At 43.7% G+C, this 27,185-nt stretch overlaps 2 protein-coding genes across 4 annotated transcripts; one reads left to right on the top strand and one right to left on the bottom strand.

Annotated features, from left to right (window-relative positions):
- On the top strand, positions 1–26,235 carry LOC129191338 (SH2B adapter protein 2). 3 transcript variants are annotated; one of them, XM_054794584.1, is made up of 9 exons: positions 1–225; positions 8,907–9,867; positions 14,378–14,479; positions 14,572–14,663; positions 15,002–15,105; positions 15,189–15,350; positions 15,478–15,680; positions 18,132–18,306; positions 22,144–26,234. In XM_054794584.1, exons 2-9 carry the CDS (start codon positions 8,938–8,940, stop codon positions 22,464–22,466), a joined length of 2,091 nt encoding a protein of 696 aa, XP_054650559.1. In that variant the 5' UTR covers positions 1–225; positions 8,907–8,937; the 3' UTR covers positions 22,467–26,234. The 3 variants fall into 3 exon arrangements, with proteins under 3 accessions (XP_054650559.1, XP_054650560.1, XP_054650561.1); XM_054794585.1 differs by lacking the exon at positions 15,189–15,350; XM_054794586.1 differs by lacking the exon at positions 1–225 and having other exon boundaries at positions 8,911–9,867; positions 22,144–26,235.
- On the bottom strand, positions 25,349–27,082 carry LOC129191340 (dnaJ homolog subfamily B member 1-like). Its single transcript, XM_054794587.1, has one exon. It carries the CDS (start codon positions 27,066–27,068, stop codon positions 26,007–26,009), a length of 1,062 nt encoding a protein of 353 aa, XP_054650562.1. The 5' UTR covers positions 27,069–27,082; the 3' UTR covers positions 25,349–26,006.
- Between the last annotated feature and the right edge of the window lie 103 nt (positions 27,083–27,185).

Consider the following 27,185-nt stretch of genomic DNA (forward strand, 5'->3'; position numbering starts at 1 on the left):
CAGCAGAGGGAGGGAAGCAGCAGGGAGGTGCAGTCAGCCGCTCAGTGCGTCTCCCTCAGGGATGGAGGACACTGACAGACTCGGGCCGTGAAGAAGAAGGCATATCCGGGCGGGAGAGGAGGACGGACAACGGGCGAACGACGAGGCTGTTCGAACCCGAATAGGAGAATCGAAGCAGCATCGTGTCCACAAGCAGCGTCATCATGACAGCAGCCCCGCACTGAGGTGAGCCACTGTTGGTCTCTCGTGTGTCAGCATCCTCCATGGTGATGCTTCGTGATGTGTGGAGGATGAGGATGATCACGATAATGAGGAAGTTTGGTTTGTCGCGAAAGACTCCTAAGCGTTGTATGTTGTCCGTTTTAGGGATGATGATGAACCATTCGTTACGACTGAGGTGGGGGTCGCACTGAGAACGATCAAGAAGAGGGGGGGGGTCTTGGCTAGTAATCGGTTTAGTAGCCTTTATGGGGGTTAAAAGTCCTCCTGGGGTGGACGTATGGTGTTGTTTTAGTAGAAAAAAAGAAAATGAAAATCAGTGCTCCAAAAGCGTACACACACTGTGGCTCCCATTCATCTTCTGCTGCACAGGCTGGATGTGTCAGCCATTCAGCAGCAGGCTCCATTCATGAAGTCCACTGTTGGCACAGAGCAGGCCTGCAACACCACCACACTGGAAGGCCTCCTTTCAGCCTGCTATTGACTTTTTCTCTGCTGTCACACCACAGTCCTCTTTAATAACATTTCTAAGTAGATACAGTACGTACTAGTAAAACTGCGGTACCCTGTCTTGATAATGTGCTTTCTTTTTGCTCATCCTCATTAGGAAAAACACCCAATGGGAACAAAATGTAACTTTTGTGAAGGCATCTGGTCACATGATTGCAGAATTCATAGGGCTCGCTCATAGCTGCCCCATTGATCAACTACCCAGCAGGCTGGCTTGTTAGCTTATCATTGCTTATTTCAAAGGGGACTTATTATACAAAGCTGGCTTTCCACATATATGGGGTTCTCCTGAGTGCTCATCTAAAAGTCAAGCTGATGGTTTGCCTTTACAGATGCCCAGCTTTGATTGACACAGTCGGAGAGGCGTTCATTTAGCAATATGTTTATTATTGTGCTTCTTGGTTCCTGGAGGTGAGCTGTACCAGTTTGGACTCATCATCACTTTGTAACACTGCCGTGCGAGCCACTTTCTGCTTCATAATGTCCCAGTTCATGGTAAAATTCAGGTTTCCCCTCAATCAACCGCAGCTCCCAAGTGCAGGCAGCACTCATGCAGCCCCAGACCGTGACACTACCAACACCACATCCACAATAATCTTGCTACTCACTTGTGTTGCTAGCTATTTAGACAATAATGGATGTGTGTTGAGTCATTTTCAGTGGATAGTAAATCTATGCTGCTACACAAGCTGTACGCCATCTACCGGGGGTGTCATGAGATCTTGTATCACGAGATCAAAACATGCGATAATGAGTCAATAAATGAATCACAAATGAAAATAAACTGGGTAATTTTGCCTTCATATATTGCCATGTGCACGTGTAGGAGGTTGGGAATGCTACATGCAGAACTAGCTGCTATTTTCTATGTACAGTACTGGAACGCCAGCAGAGGGTGCGTCTTGGGGCTGAGCGATTTAGTAGGAAGACCGGAGCGGTTAGCTTTAGCCGTGCACCGCTGATTAATAAACTAGCTCCATCGTGAGAAGACGCCAACTTTGGATCTTTCATTTTATTGGCGACGCAGTGTTCCCCAGCCTGCCACCGATCCAGGTTCCCCCCTACTGAAGGTCTGGTGCCTGTAACACGTGTGTGTCTGTTTTCCTTGTCTTTCGCCTCCAAACAGGCAGAAAGAGGGTTCACTCTGTGCATCGGTTTCCGCACCTCGACAAAAATGGTGTGCATTCACAGAGAATGTAGTTGAATGCATTACAAAAGAAGTGGTGCGCTTTAATACGCAAAGCTAGCATGTCAAGAAATGCTGCGAGCGTTTTACAGACGGTGCGAATTGCCTGTGAGAAAATACGGGTCATAAACGGCAATTCCACAACTTTACAGAGTGAAAGATGACTTATTAAAAGGAAATATTGCATTATAAAAATAATAAAAATGCTGACACTAAGTCGTATTTTTTCATTGTACTTTTCTTAAAATTAATGTTCAAAATCTCGGCTCGTTCTCGTGGATCCAATCTCATGCATCGTCTCGTGACACCCCTACTGACTGCTCTAAAGTATATCCAAGTTTACTTTCTATCGCATTTGCCTTCACTTTTGGGCGACACTGTGGTTAGATGTAGGTGTACCAACTTAGAAGCCCTTGAGTACATAGGCGTCACGCCTGTACTGTATTTGGAGGGATGTTTGTGGTCATCTGCAAAATTAGTTAGACCTGGTGGGTGTCAGAGCGACAGGAAATGGAAGTCAGCGTTGGAATGTGCGTCTCCCACACGCTGCTGCGTCCTTTTATCGCTGGCTGCCATATGGACATTGCTGCATGCGATGGAGGGCATACTCATTTGAGATTTGTGCGATGATGGGGTGTGTGTTTTCTTACGGTTTGATCACAGAAGGGCCATGAAATGCATGGTGGGAACTTTCAGTTTCAGTTTGTATACAAAAAACATGGCTGACGTCTGTGATTAGCTAGTATGGAATGCTGCAGAGGACATGTTGATAGTGTTTGTCCATGTCTGGATCAACACTCTGGGAGACTTTTTCCCCCCTGCTGGTCCCGTGCTGTCAAAAGCTCCAATGGCATCATGAGGTTATCGTCAGTCAGGTCAAAGGTCAGAAAGCGGCTGCACATATAAGGGGAAAGAAGGTCAACGACGGGGGTTATTACAGGTGACCCCTACTTCTGTTTCTTGTCCAACAATTCTACCTGGCATATTTTTGTCTGGACTCCTGAGGCATGGAGTCCATTTGTGTGTCCCACACACCAGCATATCTCCTGTAGGCGAGTGTCATTCAGCATGGCTCCCTCCATCTAAAGAAGTAACGAACTGAATGATAAACAACACAGTTAGCGTTCAGTCAGCGGTCCTGAAATGTCCTCACTCCACATGTAACCCCAGTCTTGTTTACATCTTATATAAGACACCATCATTAATGAATTCATAGTGATGGTGCATGCGTGCGTGCCTCCATGTCCTTTACTCAGTGTGCTGCTAGCTCTGTGTGTGTGTGTGTGTGTGTGTGTGTGTGTGTGGTCGTGGTCCAAGCTAATCTTCCAAAACATGGCCGAAAATTCAAAATTCCCTGGGGTGAGCACACGACATGACCAATCATGCTCATTCGCCAATCACTGCGGGCACGCTGCTGGCAGTGTGGGATTTTCTTTTGGATGCAGAGCATGTGAAACTGCACTTGACTGCACTGCAATCCACAAACATCACATCATAAACATAATCTATGTACTATATATACAGGGAATTGAATCAAATCATAAAATCGCCATTAACTCTAGTGTCCAAGTGTGAAAATAAGTTAACCCGTGTGTAATAGAGTAAAACTACTCCAACGTTGCTCATTTGCTGATCTGGTGCACGGGTTCCAAGCATGCCGACTCGATACCATACGTTCCGTACGTAACATTTGAGGATACTTTGGAAGAAATGACACAAAAACACACATAGTTGCTAATGTTAGCTTCCACTTTTACTGCAGGATTGTACGCCTCAGTCTCCACTTTGTTGCTTTCTTGCTGCCCTCAGTCTCCACTCGGGGAAAAAAAATGGTTTTCTTACTGTGTCCAACAGAAATAAATGCAGGAGACCCTCGTTCTCCTCCCTTGTTGTTCAATGCGACTTGCATTTTCCCACTGTTTTATTTTGTGGAAAGCCAAGAGGTTTTGTGCGACTTTCGAGGTTCCACTATACCAGTGGTTCTCAATTATTTCATACTCCCGCTAGGGGACACAATTTTTGAATGCTTTGAAATACGTTTGGCAACCTGACAATATGTATTTACCTGTAAAGCACTGTATGAGTTGCTCGCAACAGCACAAGCCTGACTGAAGACACTAACAGACTGTTACTTACGAACAGACACCCTATTTCTCCACCAGCGGGGGACACATGATATTTTTCCCATTTTCCTCTTTTTTTTTTTTTTGTTGAAATTTATTTCTACAATGTGCCTTGGACCAATAAAAAAACAAGCCACGGGTCACAAGTGGCCCCTGGGCCGCACTTTAAACAGCCCTGCTTTTATAGCTCAGGGTCAAGGTTGAGCGTGTGACGTCAAACCATCTCTTGTCGACTATTTATCTCGTTAGCTTCCTCGGTCGCCAGCGAGCGATGGTAATTAAAGAAGGAAGGTGTTATTGCAGCTGGAGCCAAGCGATCCTTTCCAACAGTCATTCTTATTGAAAATGTTGATCCAAAATCGGAGGAGAAGGTGCACGCTGAGGTGGGCTGTGTTCCCTCTTGTACACAGGAAATTGTGTTCTGCAAGCTGACTGATCCACCTTCATAGTCCGTGAGGTTTTTTTGGAGATGCACGTAACGCAAGAGGGTTAAAGCCGGTGTAGCCTACGCTTGTGCCTCGATTCTGTTGCATCATGCAGGTTTTATTGACTGAACTTGGAACTTAAAGCAGCGAAATACAACAAAATGCGTACCTGGAGAGCAGCAAAGCGTATTCAAGGGTCAAAATGCGTGCCGAGTCTAAAAATGCGTACATGTTGGCAGGTCTGCACTAATACTGAACACCTCACCCCGCCCCCTACAGGAGGCGCTCCCCACCCTTTGAGAAGCACTGAACTATACTGCCATTATTGTGACGAGTGTAAAAATGTGTGTGCATGCATGAAGCTCCTCTGTTGTTCTCTGTGATAATCCACAATAGCGCAGTGTTCATCAAGCATATGTCCTTCCTGGAGGGCTGCCTGAGACACAAGAAGAGGAGGAATTGTGCAAAGTGAGGCTGCAGTTTATAAAGCATTGTCTCAGCTCCATGATCACTGACGGATATCTCAGCCCCGGATGAGGTGGAGGAGGCACAGTAGCGGTAGATCTTAACACAAGATAGGAGAGAAGATAGTGGAAGGAGGCCAGAAAGACTCCAGTGGCCGTGAGCCCGCTCCCCTCGGTCCTCCTCTGTTTCCACCTCCACACTTGATTGTTTTAGCAGCTGCAGCCAAAACATGCAACCCTCCCTCCCCGCCGTCCTCCACCTCCTTCTTTCATTCATAGATGTGTCTCTGGCTGTCAGTCATTCTGCTCCGTAAGTCTGCTGAGGTTGAGGAAAAGAACAGCTAGCCAGCGCTGTCCACTTCCTCCAGTCCGGTCCCACGGCTTGAGTTTCATGCTGACTCGGTGAGTGTGTGTGTTTGTGCGTGTGCGGTGTGCAGTCATGACACGGCTCTTAAGAGGGGCACATCCTAATTTGAAAAATGCATCTCAGTGTACGTGTTGCTGTTTTGCTGAATGAGTGGAAAGTTGCCCCAGTGCAGGTTTTTAAATAGCTGAATGACTATTGACTGCCTCATAGCTGCCAGCTGACGCGTGCTTACGCACACACACACACACACACACACACACACACACTGAAAGGATGGATGATGTGATGGATGCATGAACGCAGATAGCAGCTTAAAGTGGATTGATTCGTTTATCACCGCTTCCATGTAAAGCCTCCTTTATGGGAGCCTGATAAGTAAGTAATGGCTAAATGAATACGCAATAAAACATTCAAGCCACCGATAAGAACCTTTGCCACAGTCTCTTGGGTCAGGTGTGGAGGTTGTTTGAATTGTTTGAACGGTTGGAGTACATTTAGGAACTCTTTTGGACTACCGGGACCAAAAATTGGGAAACTGAAAACATGATTTTATGTGACACTAGTAAAATTTCACCCATTAAAAAAAAAAATAAAAAATTCTGATGAAAATAACGAACTCAACATTAAATGTTGTTGAAATGGTTCAAATATAATTATTACACCGATGACTTCATCTTATTCCAATGTAGCCTCAAGTATTGTGTCGTGTTTCCTTAACCGACTGTAGAGAAAATGAACTAAAATGAATCAATACGCTTAAATATATATATATATATATATATATATATATATATATATATACTGACGATTTAGCCAGCTTACGCCAACGTATAAAAAATTTGGCCAATACGCTGGCGTATGTCAAACAAGTTATGGGTAAATTTTGTATATGTTAACGGCACGCGGAAGCACGCCGGCATACGTCGTAGTACATCTAAGTCGCCCAAAAATTTTGTGCATGCACAAAACTTTTCGACGTATGTCAACGCATGATTCATACGTCCCGCATCCGCGGGCAATAAGTTATGCGATCGTTGCCCACAAGTCGTAATACGTCAACATACCTTGAGACAAAACTGTCTTCTTGGCAAGCATTGACTGAGAGGAGATGGAGGCTGTCACGTTTGCATTAGCAGACAAGTTAGCAGCTTGACTATGGAATCACAGGAGTGCCAAAATTAAAAGGGAATACGTGTGGAAATACAAAGAGAATTAATAATACAAAAATATACAAATGTGGAAATACAAACAGAATCAATAATAAAAAAATATACAAATGTAGTCATATTTTTTTTACTATTTTGTCTTTGTTTTATCTGTATTGTCTTTGTTTTTTCCAATTTGCCGTTGTTTTTCCTGTTTTGTATTTGTCTTTTCCACTTGCGTTTTGTCATTGCATTTGATCAGCAATACCATGCAATGCAGAAGAATTCATCTTTAATCGTGATTACACGATTTCTGCTTGCAGTGGCTATGTACTGTAGTTAAGGAGCCCGGAAGTAATGTCACGGACAGAAAGTAGACGCAAATACATGTTTATCAAAAGTAAACGGGGAAATTTAAATATGGTGGACGTGGACGAATTGAGAAGAGGTGTTCAACGAGAATTATGAGCAATTGCTCGGTTGGTGGAAAATGTCATGGAAAGTTTTGAAAAAAAAAGTCTTTCAAGGCTATATCTGCGTTGATGAATGCAGATATGGATGAAGCTGTGTGGCGCAATCTTTAAGAGGTAAATGCCTTATTTTGTCTTATTTAAATTTCCCCCGTTTACGTTTGAATGAGGGTCATTCTTCCGCATTTGCATGCATTCCCATATTCCCAAAAACATGCAGGTGAGGTTAATTGGCGACCCTAAATTGTCCATAGGTATGACTGTCAGTGTGAATGGTTGTTTGTCTATATGTGCCCTGCGATTGGCTGGCGACCAGTCCAGGGTGTACCCTGCCTGTCGCCCGAAGTCAGCTGAGATAGGCTCCAGCATGCCCTCGTGACCCTAATGAGGATGAAGCGGTATAGAAAATGGATGGATGGATGATTCTCTTTGTATTTCTGCACGTATTCCCTTTTAATTTTGGCACTCCTGTGATTCCATATGTGTCTTGTCGAGCATGTGCAGCCCAAACCATTGAACTTGATTGAACTTCAACAAGCTCTGTCATTAAAAAGCCTTCACCACGTGTGGAATTTTTGCCGTTTTGTGTGTGTGTGTGTGGCCCAGCCTGTCCACTTCCTCTTTCATATCCTTTCACGTTCGTGCCGCACAGAAACAAATAATGAAATCATCATGTGTGTTCTAGCACACGTTGCCATCACTGATGTGCTAAGAGAGTCTATTGTCGTCAGTAAGTTCCTTTATTGGTTTTATTGTCGTCATCTGCGGATGCGCTGCAGCTTCGTACACGTGGAGCGGGAATGTCAGGATGAGGGGAGCGGCTAGGCTCCGCAAACGTGCACATGACTTAGCAGAAACAGCAGTGAGTGAGCTAGATGGTCGACGTCTGCCTCCAAGTGCTCTGACACACAACACACAAGCAGATCATTCTCCATAATCTCATTGCTTGTCAGAAAACTTGAGCTGGGGAAGCTCACAGGCGTGCCAGACGCGGGCGATTTCCTTTTTTGATCCCGTTGTTGCACTGTTTCCTCCTGTTTGATCCCTCCATTTTAGTTTTATTAAAGAGCAATAGCCGTACAATAACAGGAAATGAAGTGTGGAAGGGATGCCATGCAGGGAAGAGTGAACTAGGCTTCCATATGAAACTGGACATTTGCTGAAGTGTGATTTACTGCCAACACTTATAAGAGTTATACAGCAGTTATAGTCAGAGTTAGACACTTCAAACATATTTTAGTTACTATACCTCCAAAAGTGTTTTTCACTTGTTTTGGGTCTCTGCCAAGACTACTTTTGTGACTTAAGAAAGTCTGCTAAATGTGCAGTTTCAGTATTTTTTTTCTGTACTTTTCTGTATCTTTTTCTGATTCTGTACTTTTCATCATAGTAATTATGAAGTGACCAGTGCATGAACGGTAATGATAAATGGTGGGAAGGATTTTTTTTACGTAGATTTCAGGTCGGTTTTTAACAGTATCCTTTAACAGTATCTCACCAAAGGCCAAAAACGGTATCGCTTTCTTCAATTTCGCTGAAGTTATTCCATTTTCTTGTCATCCATTCATCCATTTCATATGGGCAGCAGGAGGCGGTCGTGTGCGTTACAGGCAGAGCAGGGAGCGGAGTTACGAAAAGCGGCTCTGGAAAGATTAAAACAGATCACAAACTACAAAAATTGAAAAAACACCGGTGCATAAAAGGCAACAGCATACTGGACTTAAGCAGCCCCACATCATGACCATGCTAGACGCAATTATCTTGGCACTCACTTGTGTTGCCAGACAATAACGGCTGTGTGTTGACTCATTTTCAGTGTATATAGTGATATACAAGCTGTACACTGACTACTCCCAAGTATATCTAAGTTCACTTTCTATCGTTGACAAGATAGTGTAATGATACTGCTTGCTGAAATGTGACTTTTGTGAGTTACTGTGTGTCCACTGTGGCAGGAGAAACCGGTGATGTCAACATGTTCTTACCTTCCCCTCCAGCCTGTCCTCGGTGGGTTGGCATGGCCCAGTGATGAACGGAGCGGTGGTGCCTGGTAGCCCGGAGCTCTCCTCCTCGTGCCCACTGCCTGACTGGCGAGAGTTCTGCGAACTCCACGCTCGAGCCTCGGCCGCTGACTTCGCCGACAAGTTCCAACGCTTCCTGTCGGAGAATCCATGCTATGACTCACCCGGTGCTGATGCCAGCTTCTCGCAACACTTTGCCCAGCATTTCCTAGAGTGCTTCTCGGCTGCGCTGACACAAGCCCGGGAGAACCAAGCATCGCTGGCTGGGGAGGACGGACTGAACGTTGCTCCCAAGTACAGCATTGTTCCTTTCCTGGGGATACAGGGCTGCCCCTTGTCCTACAGTCACGACCTCTACCAGAGACGCAAAGACGCTGGGGCTTCTAGCGAATCCCTGGACAGCATGGACAGCGGAGGGGGCGGGATAGAAGGTCGAGGCGGCGCCACTGCCGGCGTCCGGGGCCCTCAACTGACCCACAAGGTGTCCGCTTTAGGTCAATCCCGAAGTTCTGAGGATGTGTCCGTGTGCCATCCCAAAGCTCGCTTCAAGAAGGGCTTCTCCTTAAGAAACATGAGCCTTTGCGTTGTTGATGGGGTGAAGGAGATGTGGCATCGCCGTGCTTCCCCAGAACCGGATGGTCCATCTTCAGCCAGAAAACCAAACGGAAGTGGAGGAGGAGGAGGAGGAGGAGGAGGAGAGGCGGCGGCGGCGACGGGAGAGAGGTGGTCCCAAAAGCTGAGACTACCCAGAGGCTCACAGGGCCACAAGGCCGAGATGCTGGAGATCCAGAGGGAAGGAGCACTGAGGTACATGGTGGCTGATGACACCAACTGCATGGGCGCCGCACAGTGGCAGAAGTGCCGCCTGCTGCTGAGGAAGACCAAGAGGGATGAAGGAGCTGAGAGATTCCTGCTTGAGTTCTACGTACCACCCAAGGTATACTGCTATAAAGTCATAAAGTAATTGCATTTTCCACATTACAGCAGCCATCATATTATGGTCGTCTTATGTAAAAGTGTGCAAAGGTCTGCCTTGACAAAGATAATACTGTTCAGTTTTGATTTTGATTACCTTTTATGATTTAAATGGCAGAGCAAAATTATAATTTATTCTGTTGGTAGCAGCAAAAACAGATTAAACATGACAATAGGGTAAAAAAACATTTGTATGTGTACTAATAAAATGGTAAAATGTAACGGAAATGTAAACGAATGGAATGGAAGCAGGCAATAATTGGAGGGAGGCCGTTTTTTCAGAAATAAGAAAACGTATGATATATAACAACTTTTTATTTGAACTTGGGTGTTTTTGAGTGCATGAGAACGTGCAAAGGAAAACAACTATCTAACGTATGCAACAGAACCAATCTTGTAATATCAATAAGGCGCAAACTGCTCAGCCAGCATTGATACCACGGATGAATTCTTTGTCAACAACAGCACAGCATGAGTTCCACACCAACAGCTGAGTAGCGGGTAGCACCTGCCATCTTGTGGAGTTAAAAAAAAAACAACTATGTGTAGGTTGCCTACAGCCGCAGCGGTGACAGCCAATGCTGTAGAGACCCTGGCAGTTATTTGCTTTTGGAGACCACGTTAGAAGACTGAAGGGTTAATTGAAGTTGTTAATTGAGTTGTTCACTGCACCATTTATGGTAAGTGCATGTGAGTGTACTAGAAGTGTTTATCCTGCCACTTTTATGGCTTTTGTTTATTTTGAAATCACTTAAAACGGTCTTAAACCTTCCTTTTGAACTTCGTACTCGATAGTTTTCCAAGCTGAGGAAGCGACTGAAAAGGATTTCACGAATGATTAGCCATAAAGATTAACTGATAAAATGACCAACATGTTCAATATACGTGAAAACCCCCATCTTGTTTCGTCTTTTCCCATGCACACACACACACACACACACACACACACACACACACACATTGTTGCCCGTGACCTTAAGAAGGCGGTGTGGCTGTACAGCTGAGTGTGTATAAATGGGTCTTTGATGGTGGCAGGTGGGAATGTGGGGGGTGGAAGCACAGGTGGAGTTATGTAGGAGTAGGATTAGGGCGTGGGAAGGACCCCAAGGAGCGTGTTTGAGGTCTGGAGGTGGATGTGGGGAAGCTGTCCCGTTGACCTCGGCGAGCAGATTGCAGAGTTTCTAAATCAATCAGTTCCTCATCTCGGGCAAGTGGCCAGAGTGTTGTTAGAGGAACCAAAATAGCTCCGTGAGTCACACAGGGAACATGAAATGTACTAATTGCTCCTCAGCAGTTTCACACTTGCGTTCCATTAGTGTCTATGCATTAGAAAAATACATGTATGGAATTAGAAGTTCTCGCTGCTGTCCTGTTCTTACAAATCATAACAGCGCAGAGTCAGCAGTGTTGGATGATTAAACTGACCACTCCAGTCTCCTTCCTGGCTCTATCAGCCTGCTGCATGATGACACAGCAGATGCCCACCGGTGTCCACCCACTCTGTGCTTCATGAGGGGAAATGGCAACTTTGACTTAAAATTGCATAAAGTATAAAAGTCCCTGACCTACGTAGCAACTTTACAATGACTATACTTACAGTATCTCACAAAAGTGAGTATACCCCTCACATTCCAGCCCCCATTTTATTATATCTTCTCAAGGGGCAACGCTGTAGAAAATAAACGTGGAGTACTTGGTGTACTTCAGAGTAGTCATGTACTACTGATGTATTACTATCCACTGAAAGGTCGGCTGTTATTATTTAAATAGCTGGCAACACAATGGTAATGGTACTAAGACTCTTGCATTTGCAATTTCCAACCCCTAAAAACATCAGATAGTTTTTTTCAGGTGTCTTTGTACTGTCAGACGCGATGTGATACGGCTTGCGCGAATATCGGCACGTTTATTTTCACAGAGAGGGGCACACTGTCTCCGCCCACTGCAGGCTTACCGGAAGCACGGCCTCTGTGAAGTGTTTTCTTGACATGTGATCCTCAGACAGGAATTGTGGGTGTGGACGGCGGCCAGGATCAAGATGCAGTTACTCCAGACAGATCAGCTGATAAGCCTCAGCCAGACCATCAGTCTCCTGACACACACACATACACAAACAGAAATAAACGTCTCAAACACACCCTTGGATCTGTTCAGATTATCCTTGGCAGAGGGCAAACGGAGGCCACCGTGACCACGTCGTGTAAACGCTTCCTGTTTGATGTTGGCAGCAATAATTGGTAATGGATTTTTTTTTAAACTCCTCCTCTTCTGCCATGCTAGTAAAGTTGTGCACAACTTTTTCTCATGTCAGATGTGAGACTGGGGGTGGGGGTGTGGCCCTGTGCTACATGTCTCATTTGGACCCTTAATTATCATCCATAAGGGGACAATTTTGAGGGTTTCCTGCCATATAAGCAGAGACAGGTTGTCTAATGGTTGTGTTTGAAACCCTAGTTTAGCACTCTAAGTATGGTGTTTTGTTGTAAAATCGTACTTAAGAAGGGTCTCTTGTAATCTTGGACCGTTTGTAATTGCACACTTATAGTAGTCTTTTTTTTGTGGGTAGCACAAAATTAAACTGCTAATTAGTGTTTCTTTTGCAGTGTAGAAACTATTATAACCTGTTCATGTTCCACTGGGATATAAGCAACGTGGAGTAACCTAGTAACCTAAAAATGAGAGCCTATGATCCCTTATCGAGGTTGATACAGTATATTATACGCTTACCAGACGTCATTGACTTCAACTCTAATTCAACACTATATTTATTATCTTGGTGCTTTAGAATTGCACTGCACCATACCGAGAGGTGGTTCTTAATTTCGGTGACCTTATTTATATACACAAGAGGAGGAACATTTAGTAACACCTCTTAGTGTGATGTGGTTCTACACCACTGCAAACTACAACCACAATAATTGTATATTTGTTAAATTAATACTTTTCTGGCGTTGATTTGCTTGTGATATATAATATAGAAGGTGTAAGCCTTCAGGGTAAGGGACCATAGTTGCTTTTTAGCTTAAATCACATGCACAGACAGTAGAACCATGTGATGTTTCCCAACCAATCAAAGATAATGACAATCCTGAAAATTATTATTAAAATAATGAAAGATTAGAGAGAAAAGCGTTATTACCATGAATGCTCCACCTAACACCGCTATTAAATGAAACGCAGAGTCTCCTGTAGTTCCCGGAGGTGTGGTCTCCAAAGCTTATAAGAGCCAGGGTCTCGAAAATAGCACTGGGTAAAAAAACAATAACATTGGTATTTAAAAACTGTGGTTGTAGGCAACCTCTGGATGTAGTTTTTTTTCACCAGATGGCAGTTGCGCCATTTGAATGATCGCGAGTCATCAGCATCCAGCAGCTTCATCTACCTCTGCATGCGCTTTAAAATGTTAGTTGCGCTTCTCAGCTGCTGGTGTGAAACTCATGCATGTTACACTTGCCGTACTGTTGTTTACAATGAACTCATCAGTGCTACGAAAGCTGGCTGAGCGTTTTGCTCTTTACTACTGTTCCAACATTGGTTTTGTTGCTGCTATGTTGTGCAATATACTTGTTAATAAATGACCATGTGGTGAAAGAGTGCTATGTTTTACTTTCACTCACCACTTTAATGATTATTAAAGTTTAAAGAAACAAGTTATGATATTTAACACTGTAATTAGTTTTTGTATTTTAGAAATAACAGCCTCTCTATAATTATGGCCTGTTTCCAAGGCACGTAATTTAGGTAAATAAACACCCTGACTATAATTAGAGCATTTACAGTATACTAGTATACATAATTTTTAGGAATAATTTTTATAAATATGCCCTGCGATTGGCTGATGACCAGTTCAGGGTGTACCCCACATCACAGCTGGGATAGGCTCCAGCATACCCCTGCAACCCTAATGAGGATAAGCGGCATAGAAGATGGATGGATGGATGGATTTTGGGGCTGTCAAATGATTTCAATGTTTAATCAGATTAATCAGGGTTTTCTAATTAATTAATCATGATGAATCACCATATGACACTACATCTAAAAATGCCCACTTTTTGCTTTTTTTTTTTTTTTTAACAACGCCAAATTAACTGAAAAGTTCAATCATGTCTGCAAATCTTTTTACCTAACACTGGTTTCTTTAATAGCAGAATATTTGAATCAAACTGTTATTTTGAGCAATGAGGAGTTGCGTTCAAAGACACCACGTCATTTAAGTTGAATTTACATGTTTGTTTGAGTTTTCTGGGATTTCCGAGCATACGTAATTGCATAAAATTGTACTTCGGCATTAAGAGTTACAAAGTGAGCAATAAGAATGTCCACTTATTGTTGTTCTGTTTATTTAGACCACACATACACGCATAATAAAGACGTTGTTGTGATGTTCGGAGTGTTATCCAAGTACTTAACTGTATGCAGCCACTGTCTGCAGTACGTGACTAATAACGTGCAATTCTCTTTTTCATTTTCAGTCTTCAAAACCGAAGGTGAGCATCCCCTTGACAGCCATTGTGGAAGTGAGGACCACCATGCCCCTAGAGATGCCTGACAAAGACAATACTTTCGTTCTCAAGGTAAGAAATGGTACAAAAAAACACTCTGTTCCTTTGCTCCTTAGGCAAACGAGATTACAGGTTGTGAATGTCCTGTTTGGTTGATCCCGTAGGTGGAAAACGGGGGCGAATACATCCTGGAAACCATTGACTCGCTGCAGAAAAACTCGTGGGTCGCTGACATCCAGGACTGCATAGACCCTGGGTAAACCACCAGATAAATATTTGCTGTTGAGGGAAGGAAGAGGCTGTTTGGGGGTGGTTGGATGGAGAGAGGGGGCGACGGGGGGGATGTGAAAAAAAGGGGAGAAACACACTCAGTCATTAATCATCCAATTAGTCGACGTTTTGACAGGCTGCTGTTACACAAACATGGACACACACGCGCACACACCACTGACATTCCTCCTCATTGGTCAGCTCAGGATGTAAACTAACTTTGTTTACGTCCGTGTTAGTAGAGTGTATGTGTGTGTTTGTGCACACACACACACTCTGGTGGTTCTCCTGACCCTCCCCCCTCCCTTGTCAACTTGTGTACAGCGACAGCGGCGATGACATCGAGCTGGCGTCGTGTCCTCACGGTCAGGCCTCCTCCAAAGACTGCTCCATGGTGGCCTCCTGCAGCTGTGAGCTACTCTCTGAGGGTGAGGCGGGCGACGCCATCATGTCCTTGACATCTGCTGATACATATGATTGTGTTGTAATGGATGAAAAACAACTCGTTTAGGTGTGTATCGAGCTCCAGAGAGGTTATGTCCTACAGCAGCCGAGCATTACAGTGCCCCCTCAGTGCGTTGCAGGGAACCCCCCTTCACTCAGCATCCATCCCACATGCCTTTAGAGCGCTTCCTCCAGTCCCCAGAGGCCCAGGGCTCCAACCCTGCAGCAGGCAATAACTTCTACACTTATCCTAGCTTCTTCTTCTTCTTTCCAGAAAACTCAGTTTCATAGAAGGACAATATTATGGGGACAAAGAAGAAAATAAATGAGTCATTTGTTGTGGTGACTTTGCTCAGGTGGCAGCGAGGGAGCCAAGCACTCGGAGGGCGAGGCCAGCCTTGCGGAGTACCCGTGGTTTCACGGGACGCTGTCTCGTGTGCGAGCGGCTCAGCTGGTGTTGGCGGGCGGGGCGAGGAGCCACGGGCTTTTCGTGATACGGCAAAGTGAGACGCGGCCCGGCGAGTACGTGCTCACCTTTAACTTCCAGGGCAAAGCCAAGGTAAGAGGTAGAGAAACACACCTGCCAACTCTGTTATAGAAGTGTGCATGCAGGCACGCGCGTGCACAGACATTTTGGGGGTCAGGTGCTCAAGCCAGACAAAAAAAAAAGGCACCCGTTGCGAAAATTCTTCATGAAATTATCATAAATGATCATATATGCTAATAAATTATGTTGTAAGAGCCAAAATCAATGTTGTGCATAATAATGAGAGAGTGACATACAAAGCTAACAACACGGCACACACATTCATTCATTCATTCATTTATTTATTTGACTGTTTTCTGACAGAATTGAAGCATACGCAGCATCACAATCAATAATGTACCACAATCTACCTCTCCACACTGTCATGTGGTTCTCATCCCAATAATTACCACTTGAAATGAAACATAACAAGTGAATTTGCCTAACTTGTAGTACAACAAACTGTCTTTAAATTCTCTGCCTGCCAGCCTAACGGCCTCCCTCGCTCAGTAAATGTCGGTAAACAGCCTGACGAGGCTTTTTGTTTGCGAACATGTTCGACCAGTAGCGATGTCATGATTTCAGCGGCGCTAATGTTGTGCTTAATTCAGCACCAAACAACACCGTTATTACCTGTCAGTCTAATGCTGCAGGTCAGAGGAGGTGTATAGCCTGCAGCTCAACAGCACCGCAATAGGAGGGGTGGGGCTTGTGAGCACCGCCCAGCGGGTCGGGGAGGATGTCCCACAAGAACTCCAGTAAATGACCGATCAGATATCAAAATTGATGACATACAGAGTCATTTTTAGTCTTAAATGAGCGGGGGGTAAAAATGAACACCCCTGTGTGTATGAAACATATTATTTTTGATTTCATCACACATTTGAGATACTTTGAAGATATGCATGGAACGCTATCACCACATGGGCAAAAACGTAGTGGTGCAGGCGGGGATACCATTTATATTTATTTGAATTCAATGATTTATATTTAAATATTTATATGTATATACAATTTACATAGCATTTATAAAATGTACACAATTGAAGGGTGCCGTTCTCATTCTCAGCTATTAGTTAGTTCATTTCTTTATTTGTACATATCTTTCAACTCTCAATGAATACATGAATGAATGTCAAAATGAATACAACATACAACATGTGATATTGGGATATCAGAATCAGGAAACATGAATTCATTAATTAAGTAATGATCGCCGTTTCATGATTGAGTATGGCCCGTTATTAGTCAGGTGGTACGTTTTTGGCTTTTCACTTAGTCCTTCTTCCCCACTCTGTTTGAAACACTTTTTAAAATTTCGAACAAGTATATGGGAGGCTAACCGGTTAGCTCGGTAGCCTGCTATATGATATGAGCGGCGGCCGTCTCTTATGTCCCTGCAGTGATCCTGTAGCCTGCGCATTCGTGCAATGTGGTGTAAACAAAGGATGATGGGAGTGTAATGGTGACTATAGGGGTGTTATTTCATGTCTAGAAGGCTCTAATAATGTTAAAAAACATATTTAGAAGGTTGTAAACGCTTCCAAAGCATGAGAGGGATCGCATTATTCAACGATATCAGTCAGGTGAAGGCTACAAAAGAATTTCCAAGGAATGAAATACATCCTGGAACACAGTGAAGACCGTCATCATCAAGTGGAGAAAATATGGCACAACAGTGACATTACCAAGAACAGGACGCCCGTCCAAAATTGACGATAAGACGAGACGAAAACTAGTCAGGGAGGCTCCCAGGAGGCCGACGGCAACACTGGGGCCTTAGTCAGGGTGGAGGGAATTATTAACACTTCCAAATACCAGTCAGTGTTGGCACAATACCTTCAGCCTTCTGTTAGAAAGCTGAAGATGAAGAGGAAGCCCACGTCTCAATCAACAAAAGAATGGCTTCACCGGAATAAGATTGAGGCTTTGGAATGGCCCAGCCAGAGTCCAGACCTGAATCCCATCGAGCATCTGTGGGGTGGTCTGAGGAAACTGTCGCAAACTGTCAGATCTGGAGCGGTTTTGCAAAGAAGAGTGGGCAAATGTTGCCACATGAAGATGTGCCACGCTGATCGGCTCCTACCCAAAAAGACTGAGTGCTGGAATAAGTGTTAGTTTAAGGGTGTGCATTTTAAGTTTTTTATTTGATATTTTTCCCCTTTAAAGGTTTCAGTTTGTTTTTCACTTGATGGAAAAAGTTGTGAAATGATTGAATGTTCATTCTATGTGTCATTTCTATTATGTATACATTTGGGGCCAATTTGTCCCAGCTCAGGAGAAAGCAGAAATAATGACATCATTTTATGTCCTGTTGTCTTCTGTAAGACATTTCCTCCATCCTGTCAGCTGCCAGCTCATCCCCCGTGTTGTTGTGCTTCCACACCCACGCCGAGATAACGACCTCTGACCTCGCCTGTCAGTTTCGAATGTTCACCGAGCCGTATCTCAGCCGTGTTTGCGTGTGTTCTTTCCCGCACCCAGCATCTGCGTTTGTCCGTCAACGACAACGGGCAGTGCCACGTCCACCATTTGTGGTTCCACACCGTGTCGGACATGTTGAGACACTTTCACGCTCACCCCATCCCGCTGGAGTCCGGAGGATCGGCTGACATCACGTTACGCTCCTATGTCCAAGTGCAGAGGAGCGCCCCTGCAGGTACACGGCAACGTTAGACGCTAGGTTTTTGTTTAGCACATTCATGTCACGGATTTGAAGCAATGCAGCAGCCTTTTTGTGGGAAATATTGTACAGTTTGGCACACGCTTAATTTAATTGGATTGAATGTATTTATTTATTTATTTGGTTATAAACCTGTCAACACCGTAATGCAGGGCTAGTAAACAAAATGTTTCTGGCGGCCAGACTTATTCCTTCAGCATTATTCTTATTTTGTGTATAAATCTCTGACATCCCTTAAATCCTTATAGTATCTTCCATGGCAGCAGTGCTCTACACTATTTAAAGGCCTATTGTAATAATGCCAGGCAAAGATCCTCTCTATGACAGCAGTGCTGTGCTGTTCTTAAGGACGTATGCAGTGTTTTTAGTCAAAGATAGTCTCCATAACGGGAGCACTTTGCTGTTTTTAAGGACTCATCTGCAAAAAATGCAGGTCAAAGATCCTCTATATCAGGGGTGTCCAAACTTTTTCCAGTCAGGGCCACATCCTGAAAAATGAAAGGATGCAAGGGCCACTATTTTGCAAACCAAAACGAAGAGATATGCTAAGAAGCTATATGTAGCTCAAGAAAAAGTGCATTTCACTTTTGTAATGTAGGTGAAATGCTACTAAAAATGAACTTTTCTCCATAATGATATGAGTTTATTCTTGTAAAATTGTGACTTTTGTTCTTCATTCGATTATGACTTTTTTCTTAATATTTTGACTTTATTCTAAAATAATTTCAGCTTTTTTTTCCCATTTTTGCTGCTTTAAAAAAAAATTCCAATTATTTAATTATTTAAATTCAGCTTTCTTCTTGTAAATTTCCTTCTCGAAATCGTAACTTTATTCCCATAATATTTGTTATCTTTTTAAAAAAAATAATGTATTTTTTTCATATGTTTCTGTTTTCAATGTTACGTACTAAACATTGTTACTAAAATGATTTTTACCAGTTTATTCTCGTGAAATTGCAACTTTTTCACATTTGGAAACTATTTTTTTCTCTTAATATTTGGACTTTTCTCTGGTAAAATTTCTGCTGTTTTCCATTTCTGATGGGTTTTTTTTGTATAATTTTCCAAATATTTCAACTTTCTTTTTTTTCTATTTTCTTCTCCTAACATTTTCAATTTATTTCCATGTTATACATTTCCCCCCCATCCTAAGTTTCCAAAAATGACATCTTTATTCATTGTTTTGGACTTTAAAAATACTTTTTTCTTTAATATTTCAACTTCATGCTACTAAAATGACATATTTCCTCGTACTATTATTTCAGTCTTGTGAAATTATGGCTTTTTTTCCTTGCTAGATTGCAACTCTTCTCTTCAAATTTGGACTTTTGATTGATTTTTCCATTTGTGCTGCTGCTGTTGTTTTTTTTCCACGTTTCCTTGTTAAATTACATTTTTAGAATGTGCTGCGGGCCGATAAAATCACAGCTGCGGGCCGCACTTTGGACACCCCTGCTCTTTATAGTAGGACTGATCTGCTGTATTTAAGGGCATACTGCAAACTTTCTAGTCAAAGATTTTCGACAGAACCGGAGTACTTTGCTGTTTTTAAGGAATCAGCTGCAAAAAATGCTAATCAAAGATCCTCTATATCAGTGGTTCTTAACTGGTTTGGCAGCGGGACCCATCATCACCCCATAATGGCAAGCGCGGACCTAAATTGCGGAAATGTTTCAACTCAGATTTCTCCGATAATCTTATACTTCATGAAAATACTGTGTAGTTTGAATTTGAGGAAAAGGCAAAATAACACAGTGTGCCAGCGCAAAACTTGTTCAATGAGCATTTCAAGAAAATTCAACATACTCCATATTATTTTAACAAAAAGCATCTGTGCAGGTTTTCTATTCTACCCCCGCTAACGTTTGGTCACTGCTTGCTCGGTCAGCAGTCAGATAACAGAAGCGTTGTAAAACTGAAGCATGTCAACGATAACGTACATACGATGCAAAATCCTTTCTTGTGCTATTCGACATGATGCACAAGATGCACGTTACATTGAAACAGCTGATAAATAAGCGGAACGTACTTCCAGGCAAACACCTTCTGTAAGGTTCAACAAGAGCGCAGGGTCATTTTTGTATGTTGACCCGCGAGCCACCGAAAACGGGATGTCACCGGTTGGGAATCGCTGCTCTGCATGACAGAAGCAGTCTGCTGTTTTTAAGGACTGACTGCAAAAATGCGAATAAAAGAACCTTTATTTCACAGGCGTGTTCTTCTGTTTTGAAGGACCTGCTCCAAAATAGTGTAATGATCCAATGTCCCTGAACGCACCTTGTGTCTGTGCTATTCGCTTGCGACGCCACCACGAGCTGCGTCGCCCATGTTTATGGGCGACTTGGTCAAGCGTAAGCGGGGGGGAAAAGACATAGAGTGTGGACCGTCGTCTGACACACAGCTGGGTAGGTAAAGCGTTGTGTTACGTGGGGAAATTCCACCCACAATGAAGACTACCAGGTGCAGCATGACTGTGCTGTTTAATGCCCAATTCGATCTATATTACGGATATTACGTCCATCGGGTACGTCCTAACTTTTTCAAGTATCTCCTGTTGTCATTAAACTATATGTCTTGTCCTCCAAACACTTTTTTCATGAACATTACCTATTGGAATAGCCTAATGGCGGCCCAGTAGCACTCGTCATAAATAAATTGAAAGCACACACGGGGAGAACACACAAACTCTCCACAGAGATTGGAACCCAGATCTCCTAACTGTGTGGCCAACATGCTAACCACTAGGCCACCGTGCTAACACCCTGATCGGAGCATCCATGATAAAAACGTACTGTTGAACTGATCATGAAACTTTGTGTTATTTTGCGCTGCCTCAAATTCAAACTGCACCTTAATGCCTTTTCATTAAAGGGACGGTTTGCATCTGGCTCAAAGTGACACCCCCAGGCTGCTGCACGTGTGTGCGTTACCTGGGGTGCAGCTTACATGCTCGGAGCAGGAAGAGGGCGGGACATAATGCTTGCAACAAGTTGAAAAGTTAGCGCCCTCTAGGCAGCCACGTAACCGCTGCCAACAGTCTTTTGACATTTAAATAAGTTTATTAAATAAATCATATATTTCAGAAGTTTACATAAAAAAAATGTCCACAATTTGGGTCGCCGCTTGTCATTCAAGGGTGATGGTGGGTCCCGCTGCCAAACCAGCGTACTATATGACAGGGGTTTTTAGGAATTTGTCTCTTTTGAACCTGCAGGCCAGTCTGATGTTTCAAAATGTGCAACTGCCTTCGTTTTTAGTAAAAAAAAAAAAAAAAATGTTACAAGCACTGCGAATTCCTGCTCAACAGATCTTAAAGTCCTCAGAAGATAATAGAGCTTGATAGACCCTTCTAGAAAGTTGCTTGTTCTCATAGGCAGATTTATCCTCCCTGAAGAAGGAAGCGGAGCTGAAACTCCATGAACCCTTCACACTGGCATGGCATGAATACCCTCCTGTACAGGAGAGTGAGGGGGCGATTATACCGCAAGAGCTTTGCATGCTGGCCCAGACTCGCCGACCCAACCCTGCTTTGGATAAAGGGGCCCTCTGTGTTCACACATGCTGGACGTCCACACATTCACACACTTGCATAGAGTGAGGTTTTGATTCTGGTGTAAAAGGCGTTATTCACTGGTCAGGCGTGTCTTTGGCTCCAGTGTTGCATCGAGGAAGGATAATAAAGGAAGCCCACACTAGCGGTGTTCACACGCTGCTCCGTGAAAGAGCCTTTGACTCTTAGTGAACTCCCACCAACAAAGAAAACGTAATATTATTGTGTCATGCAGTTCCACTCTCCGTCTCAATGATCCGCAGATGTCACCATGCCTCCCGTCGCCACCCCACCCAGAGACGCAGGCTGCCGCCCGGACTCAAACCAACCGACTCTGCACCCTCCTGGGATCCCACCCTCCACGGGGCCCCCTCCCGATGCCCCTCTCTCCTCGAGTACCTCCTCGTCACCCACCGCCCTTCCCTCCCTCTCCCGCAGCGACCCAGGTACAGGAGGAGGCTTACAGAGCCGCAGCAACAGCTCGGAGCGCCTACTAGAGGCCTCTAGTGGCACGTCTGAGGACTACCATGATGCTGATGGGACTCGAAGGGCCCGAGCTGTAGAGAACCAGTACTCTTTCTACTGAAATGACCTGGTCACGCGCTGTGGCGGCACACGACAGGCAAGGCTGGCTGCGTTGATGATGAAAATGGTCCGAACTTGCAGGATCAAACGTGATGCTTGTTTATGTTTCAAACAGGCAATTTCCTGTTTCTCTAATTTAAGAGGGGAGGTGAGGCTGAGCGAGATAAATCCATCAGGCTGTGCAGCTGCGTTTCACACTGTCAAAGCATAACGCGGCGTGACGCAAAGGGCTACAAGGAGAGCAGACTCACAGCGGGGCTGGATGGATGATGGAAATAAGAGCGCTGAGGATGTGTGTAGGCAGAAAGAGCAACAGGAAGTCATCCCATACTCTCATATGGCTTTCATTCACTTCATCTCACCACTTCCTCTTGACACAAAAAAAAAATCTGAAATGACCCCAAAGCGAGACTCTAGTTCATGTTTGTAAAGCTGCTTCGAGTCCATCTTTGGTGTCCTCGCCGCTTCCCCCGTCAGCACACAAGTGATGGGTGTGTTAGCATTAGCTCTGAGGTGGTGGAGGTCTTCTGTGCTGCGTTCGGGAAAACTGGGACATCACTACAAGCAGTCGTCAGAACAAAGCTAAACCTGTTTGGTTGACACGTTACAGAATAACTTCAAAAGGACATGTGCCCACCACATGCCTTGAAGAATTGGTTGTTTAAGTGGTGACATCTTTGACTTTATGTCACATAGTTAATCACATAGCGTCCGGTGGACTTTATTGACTCAGTTGCAGTGAGTAAGGCAGGGTTGCCCTTTTTTTACTAACCCGCGGCTTATTCTAAACTAAACAAAGGCTTATTGGAACAGGAAAAAGTTGAAATATTAAAACTAATAACACTGCTAATAATACGCTTTGTCGCCTATAACACGATGCTGCCATGCAGGGTGTATTTCTGTACATACGTATGACTCTTTAGCCTATCTACAGGGCTTGGCTTTAGAATTTTTACTAAATTAAATACATCAGAGTGGTCCCCAAACCCTTTCATTTTTCAGTATGTGACCCTCAGTGGAAAATGTTGAGACACCCATGAGTTAAGGCATACATTGCGGGAGAGGCTTTTATTTGGACAGATGCATTTTTATACTGATAGTGCTCCCTCGCTTATCGCTGGGAATAGCTTCCCAAAACAGGCTCGTAATAAGTGAAATTCGCAAAGTAGCCAACTTCTTTTTTTTTTTACAATTATATATGTTTTAAGGGTGTAAAACCCCTCACCACACACTTCATACACTTTTCTCAGACAGGCAATAACATTTTCTCACATTTCTCTCTCGTTTAAACTCTCAAAAAAGGTCAAACCTTCGTTTCAGTTTTATTGATCAACCTTAATGAGCAACACAAATAATTATTAAGTGACTCACGCATGTTTCACACATGTTCCTGTGCCTTTTCGTCCTGGCGCCATTCCGCTGTACTGTAGCGTTTTTGTATCCTTGTTAAAACATATTCCTGCAGACAAACCAAAGAGTCATTTACAAGCTAGCAAGCTAGCGATAACACAGGAGCCATGGCAGGACGGCACGAAGGAGATTGATTGACAATGGTCTACAGCCAATCAGGACCCAGAAAACAATGGGAGGTGCAGACAGATGAGAGAGGGAAGAGATAGACACTCAACTTCCCACAATTCAGTTCTTCTTAAAGGGCCAGGCTCGGCCTGCACCAGCATTCATAGCTGTAATATTAAAAAAAGCACACAAAAAAATCTGCGAATCCGTGAAAGGCGAACCACGATAGAGCAAGGTAACTACAGTAGTGGAGTTAACATTGGCGGCACTCTGCAAACTTTTGGCCGATTAACGATTATCCTTTAATGGCTATAATCACCAAATTAAATTGTCCGGCCGATTAATCGGTCGGTCCCTAATTTTTAGTGCTAAAAGGGGGAAAAGCCTATATTTGAGGTAAGGCATTTCATTATTAAATTGGCAGGGTAGTTTTTTTTTTTTGTCATGCAGGCTGCAGCTGTGTGATGACATAATACAGCGTCTTGACTTCAGTTTTGCCCCAGTTTTCCAGAATGCAGCATGAGCGCCTGACAATCACCTCCCAAGACACCTTGCCTCACCTGAATGACAGTATAAATTCCAATGGCATTTGAAAAGACATTTAAATGTGGCCTCTTCTTTAGCATTTAGCATCAAACTAGCTGTTCTCCTACAACAAAAACGTTTTGGGTCATACATACTCTTTCAAAAGTGAAGTTGGGTCTCTGTGACAATGTCAGGGTGGCTCTCATTTTGCTGTCACACTGGCTTATTTCTATGAGCGTGTGTGTGTGTGTGTGTGTGTGTGTGTGTGTGTGTGTGATATAGTAAGAGTATTTTTTGATGATCGCTATGCTACAGTAGTGTTTCTAAAACAGGGTTTTTTCTGAGGTCTCTCTGTCCGGTGCGGGTGCTGTGCTCAAAAGATGCTGTTAAAGAATATATCATGTTAAATTCCCGCCTTGAAAGACGTGATTAGAACCAAATCCAGCATTTGTCAAGTGAGGGAACAGGCTTCACAGCAGACTTGTGGGAGAGGATGGCCAAGCTTGGCTGGAAAATATGTGGCTTCACTGCTTTGCTTTAATATTCAATGACAAAGTAATATTCACAATGATTAAACAAACCAAGTGACTTTTTTAACATATCAATGAGCTGTGCAAGCGTGGCCGTCTTGCAGCATTTCCAAGAACAGACCGTCATGGAGCGGCTGGAGCAGTTCATGTGCCAATTTGAATCCTATTTTTAAAGCATATTTATTCTTTAAGTTGTTGTAAATCCGTCCCCCAACCCCCACCCCACCCCACGTGCAAAAATGGTGGATTCTGAGGTTCAACACCCTCCCCCCATATTACAAACACGGCCTCATGCCCCCCTCCCTTTGTTTAGTTGATTTTCTGTTGTCTGGCGACGTTTTGAAGAGTCTGTGCAATTCTTGCTCACGTCTCCCCTTGATTTTGTTAACACTTGGTGAAAAAAAAAGTTGATTTTCTGTTGAGTTTTGAAGAGTCTGTGCAATTTTGTACAAAGTGACGTACTTGACATACTACTTTATATTTCTGTGAATAAAATGTGAACAACATGTGCGTCTTGTGGTCCTCCGTGGTTAATAAAAGGTATATATACAGTACAGCATATTAAAACGTAATACTGTACATATGACGATGAGTGACGTCATTGTGATATGTTCAGGTGCCCTCTACAGAGCAAACTTCTGCATTACAAAATGCATAGAACACTAAATATTTGTTTGATGTGTTTTAATAACAATGCACCAGCATATGCATGCCGTTCTTGTTCTTTAGGAAATTCAAGGAACAAAATTTGGGCCAAAAAAAAAAAAAATCAGGACTCACTGACATTAATTGTACAACATGACTTGTACTATCTTTAGATGGACAACATGCTTGTTTTGCATTTCAGTTATTTTTTGCATCTAATTAGATAAATTAGAAGTCATATTTTTAAGCTCTTTTAAGTTTATTTTGAAATGCCCCAAGTCCAGAAGGGTCCACTAGTCCATGCCCTGACACGTCCTTCTGTTTCATGGCTTGTTGCAGAGTTGTATGACAATAAGTCCTGCCGTAATCATCATGGCCACAGCGGTGAACTCTATCATGTTGCTCTGTCTCTGCTTGTGCATCTTCTTGCTCATCTCCTCCGCACGCTGCCTCCTGGCTCGCATCTCTCGCTCTTTCTGCAGCTGCTCGCCATAGTGGGCCTGATAAAAGGCGTCAAAATCAAACATAGGCCTCCGGCCAGTTTGGGAGAATCCCCTAGATTTTGGGATGTCTTTGGAAGTAGGTCGTCCCGCGTCTTGGACGTCTGACATGCTCAGGATGCCGCGGTCGTATTTCCTCCTCAGGTTGTGGTTGCCCAGCACAGTGTAGGCCTCACTGATCTCAGAGAAGCGCTGGATAGACTCTTTGTTCCCGGGGTTTTTATCAGGGTGGTAGACCAGGCACTGCTTGTAGTAGGCCGTCTTGATTTGGGACTGTGTGGCATTGGGGGACACTTTGAGGATGTCATAGTAGGCTGTCCTGTTTCTGTACAGTGGGACATCTTTAGTGTCACTTGTCCTGCTGTAGCTTCTTGATTTAGATAAGCACAATAAGCTACAGTGTCGTCTTTCTGACTCCTGCGTTACTTGGATGAAGATGACAGTGCAGAAAGCTCTGCGCTGATGGGGGGACTTGCAGCTGGCAAGATGGCCGGAAATGACGTCTCTGCTCCATGAAGTCCTCCTGATAGGTAGCAGTTCAGCTGACAAACAGCTGAAAGCAGTAAAACCTTGAAAAGTCTTTGTTTGAAGAAATCCAATGAAACAGGAGGAGTTTCCATCCAAATCAGTGTTGTAAAGACAAATTTGATTCACCTGATAACTACTCACTCGGCTTAGTTCTATTTTGGGTTCTGCCCGTATACGTTTTGGCTCAATGTCGTTGTCATTACTCTTTGAATTATCATTATTCCGAATACTACTAAAATTGACCTTTGCGCAACGAGTTCCGGAAACTTCGCCGGGGCAGACCGGTCGACCCTGGCTGTATATGAAGCTTGACAACCGGCAAACTCCGCAGCTAAGTTTATGTACGACCTCTACCATTTTCCCTACAGCAAAAAAAACAACAATAACTTCCGCATACGTCAAAATAAAAAGACCAATCGGAATTGACGTTTACAGGAAGTAGTAATCATGGCTGACCAATCACGAAGCAGCAAA

The sequence above is a fragment of the Dunckerocampus dactyliophorus genome, chromosome 12 (genome assembly GCF_027744805.1).
Source record: "Dunckerocampus dactyliophorus isolate RoL2022-P2 chromosome 12, RoL_Ddac_1.1, whole genome shotgun sequence".
Classification (NCBI taxonomy): Eukaryota; Metazoa; Chordata; class Actinopteri; order Syngnathiformes; family Syngnathidae; genus Dunckerocampus; species Dunckerocampus dactyliophorus.

Bases quoted from the DNA above. Each gene is read 5' to 3' on its own strand.
- LOC129191340 (XM_054794587.1), bottom strand. From the start codon at position 27,068: ATGGTAGAGGTCGTACATAAACTTAGCTGCGGAGTTTGCCGGTTGTCA.
- LOC129191338 (XM_054794584.1), top strand. From the start codon at position 8,938: ATGAACGGAGCGGTGGTGCCTGGTAGCCCGGAGCTCTCCTCCTCGTGC. The intron at 9,868-14,377 runs GTATACTGCTAT...TTTCATTTTCAG, and splicing joins AGTTCTACGTACCACCCAAG to TCTTCAAAACCGAAGGTGAG. The intron at 15,106-15,188 runs GTGAGGCGGGCG...CAACTCGTTTAG, and splicing joins CTGTGAGCTACTCTCTGAGG to GTGTGTATCGAGCTCCAGAG.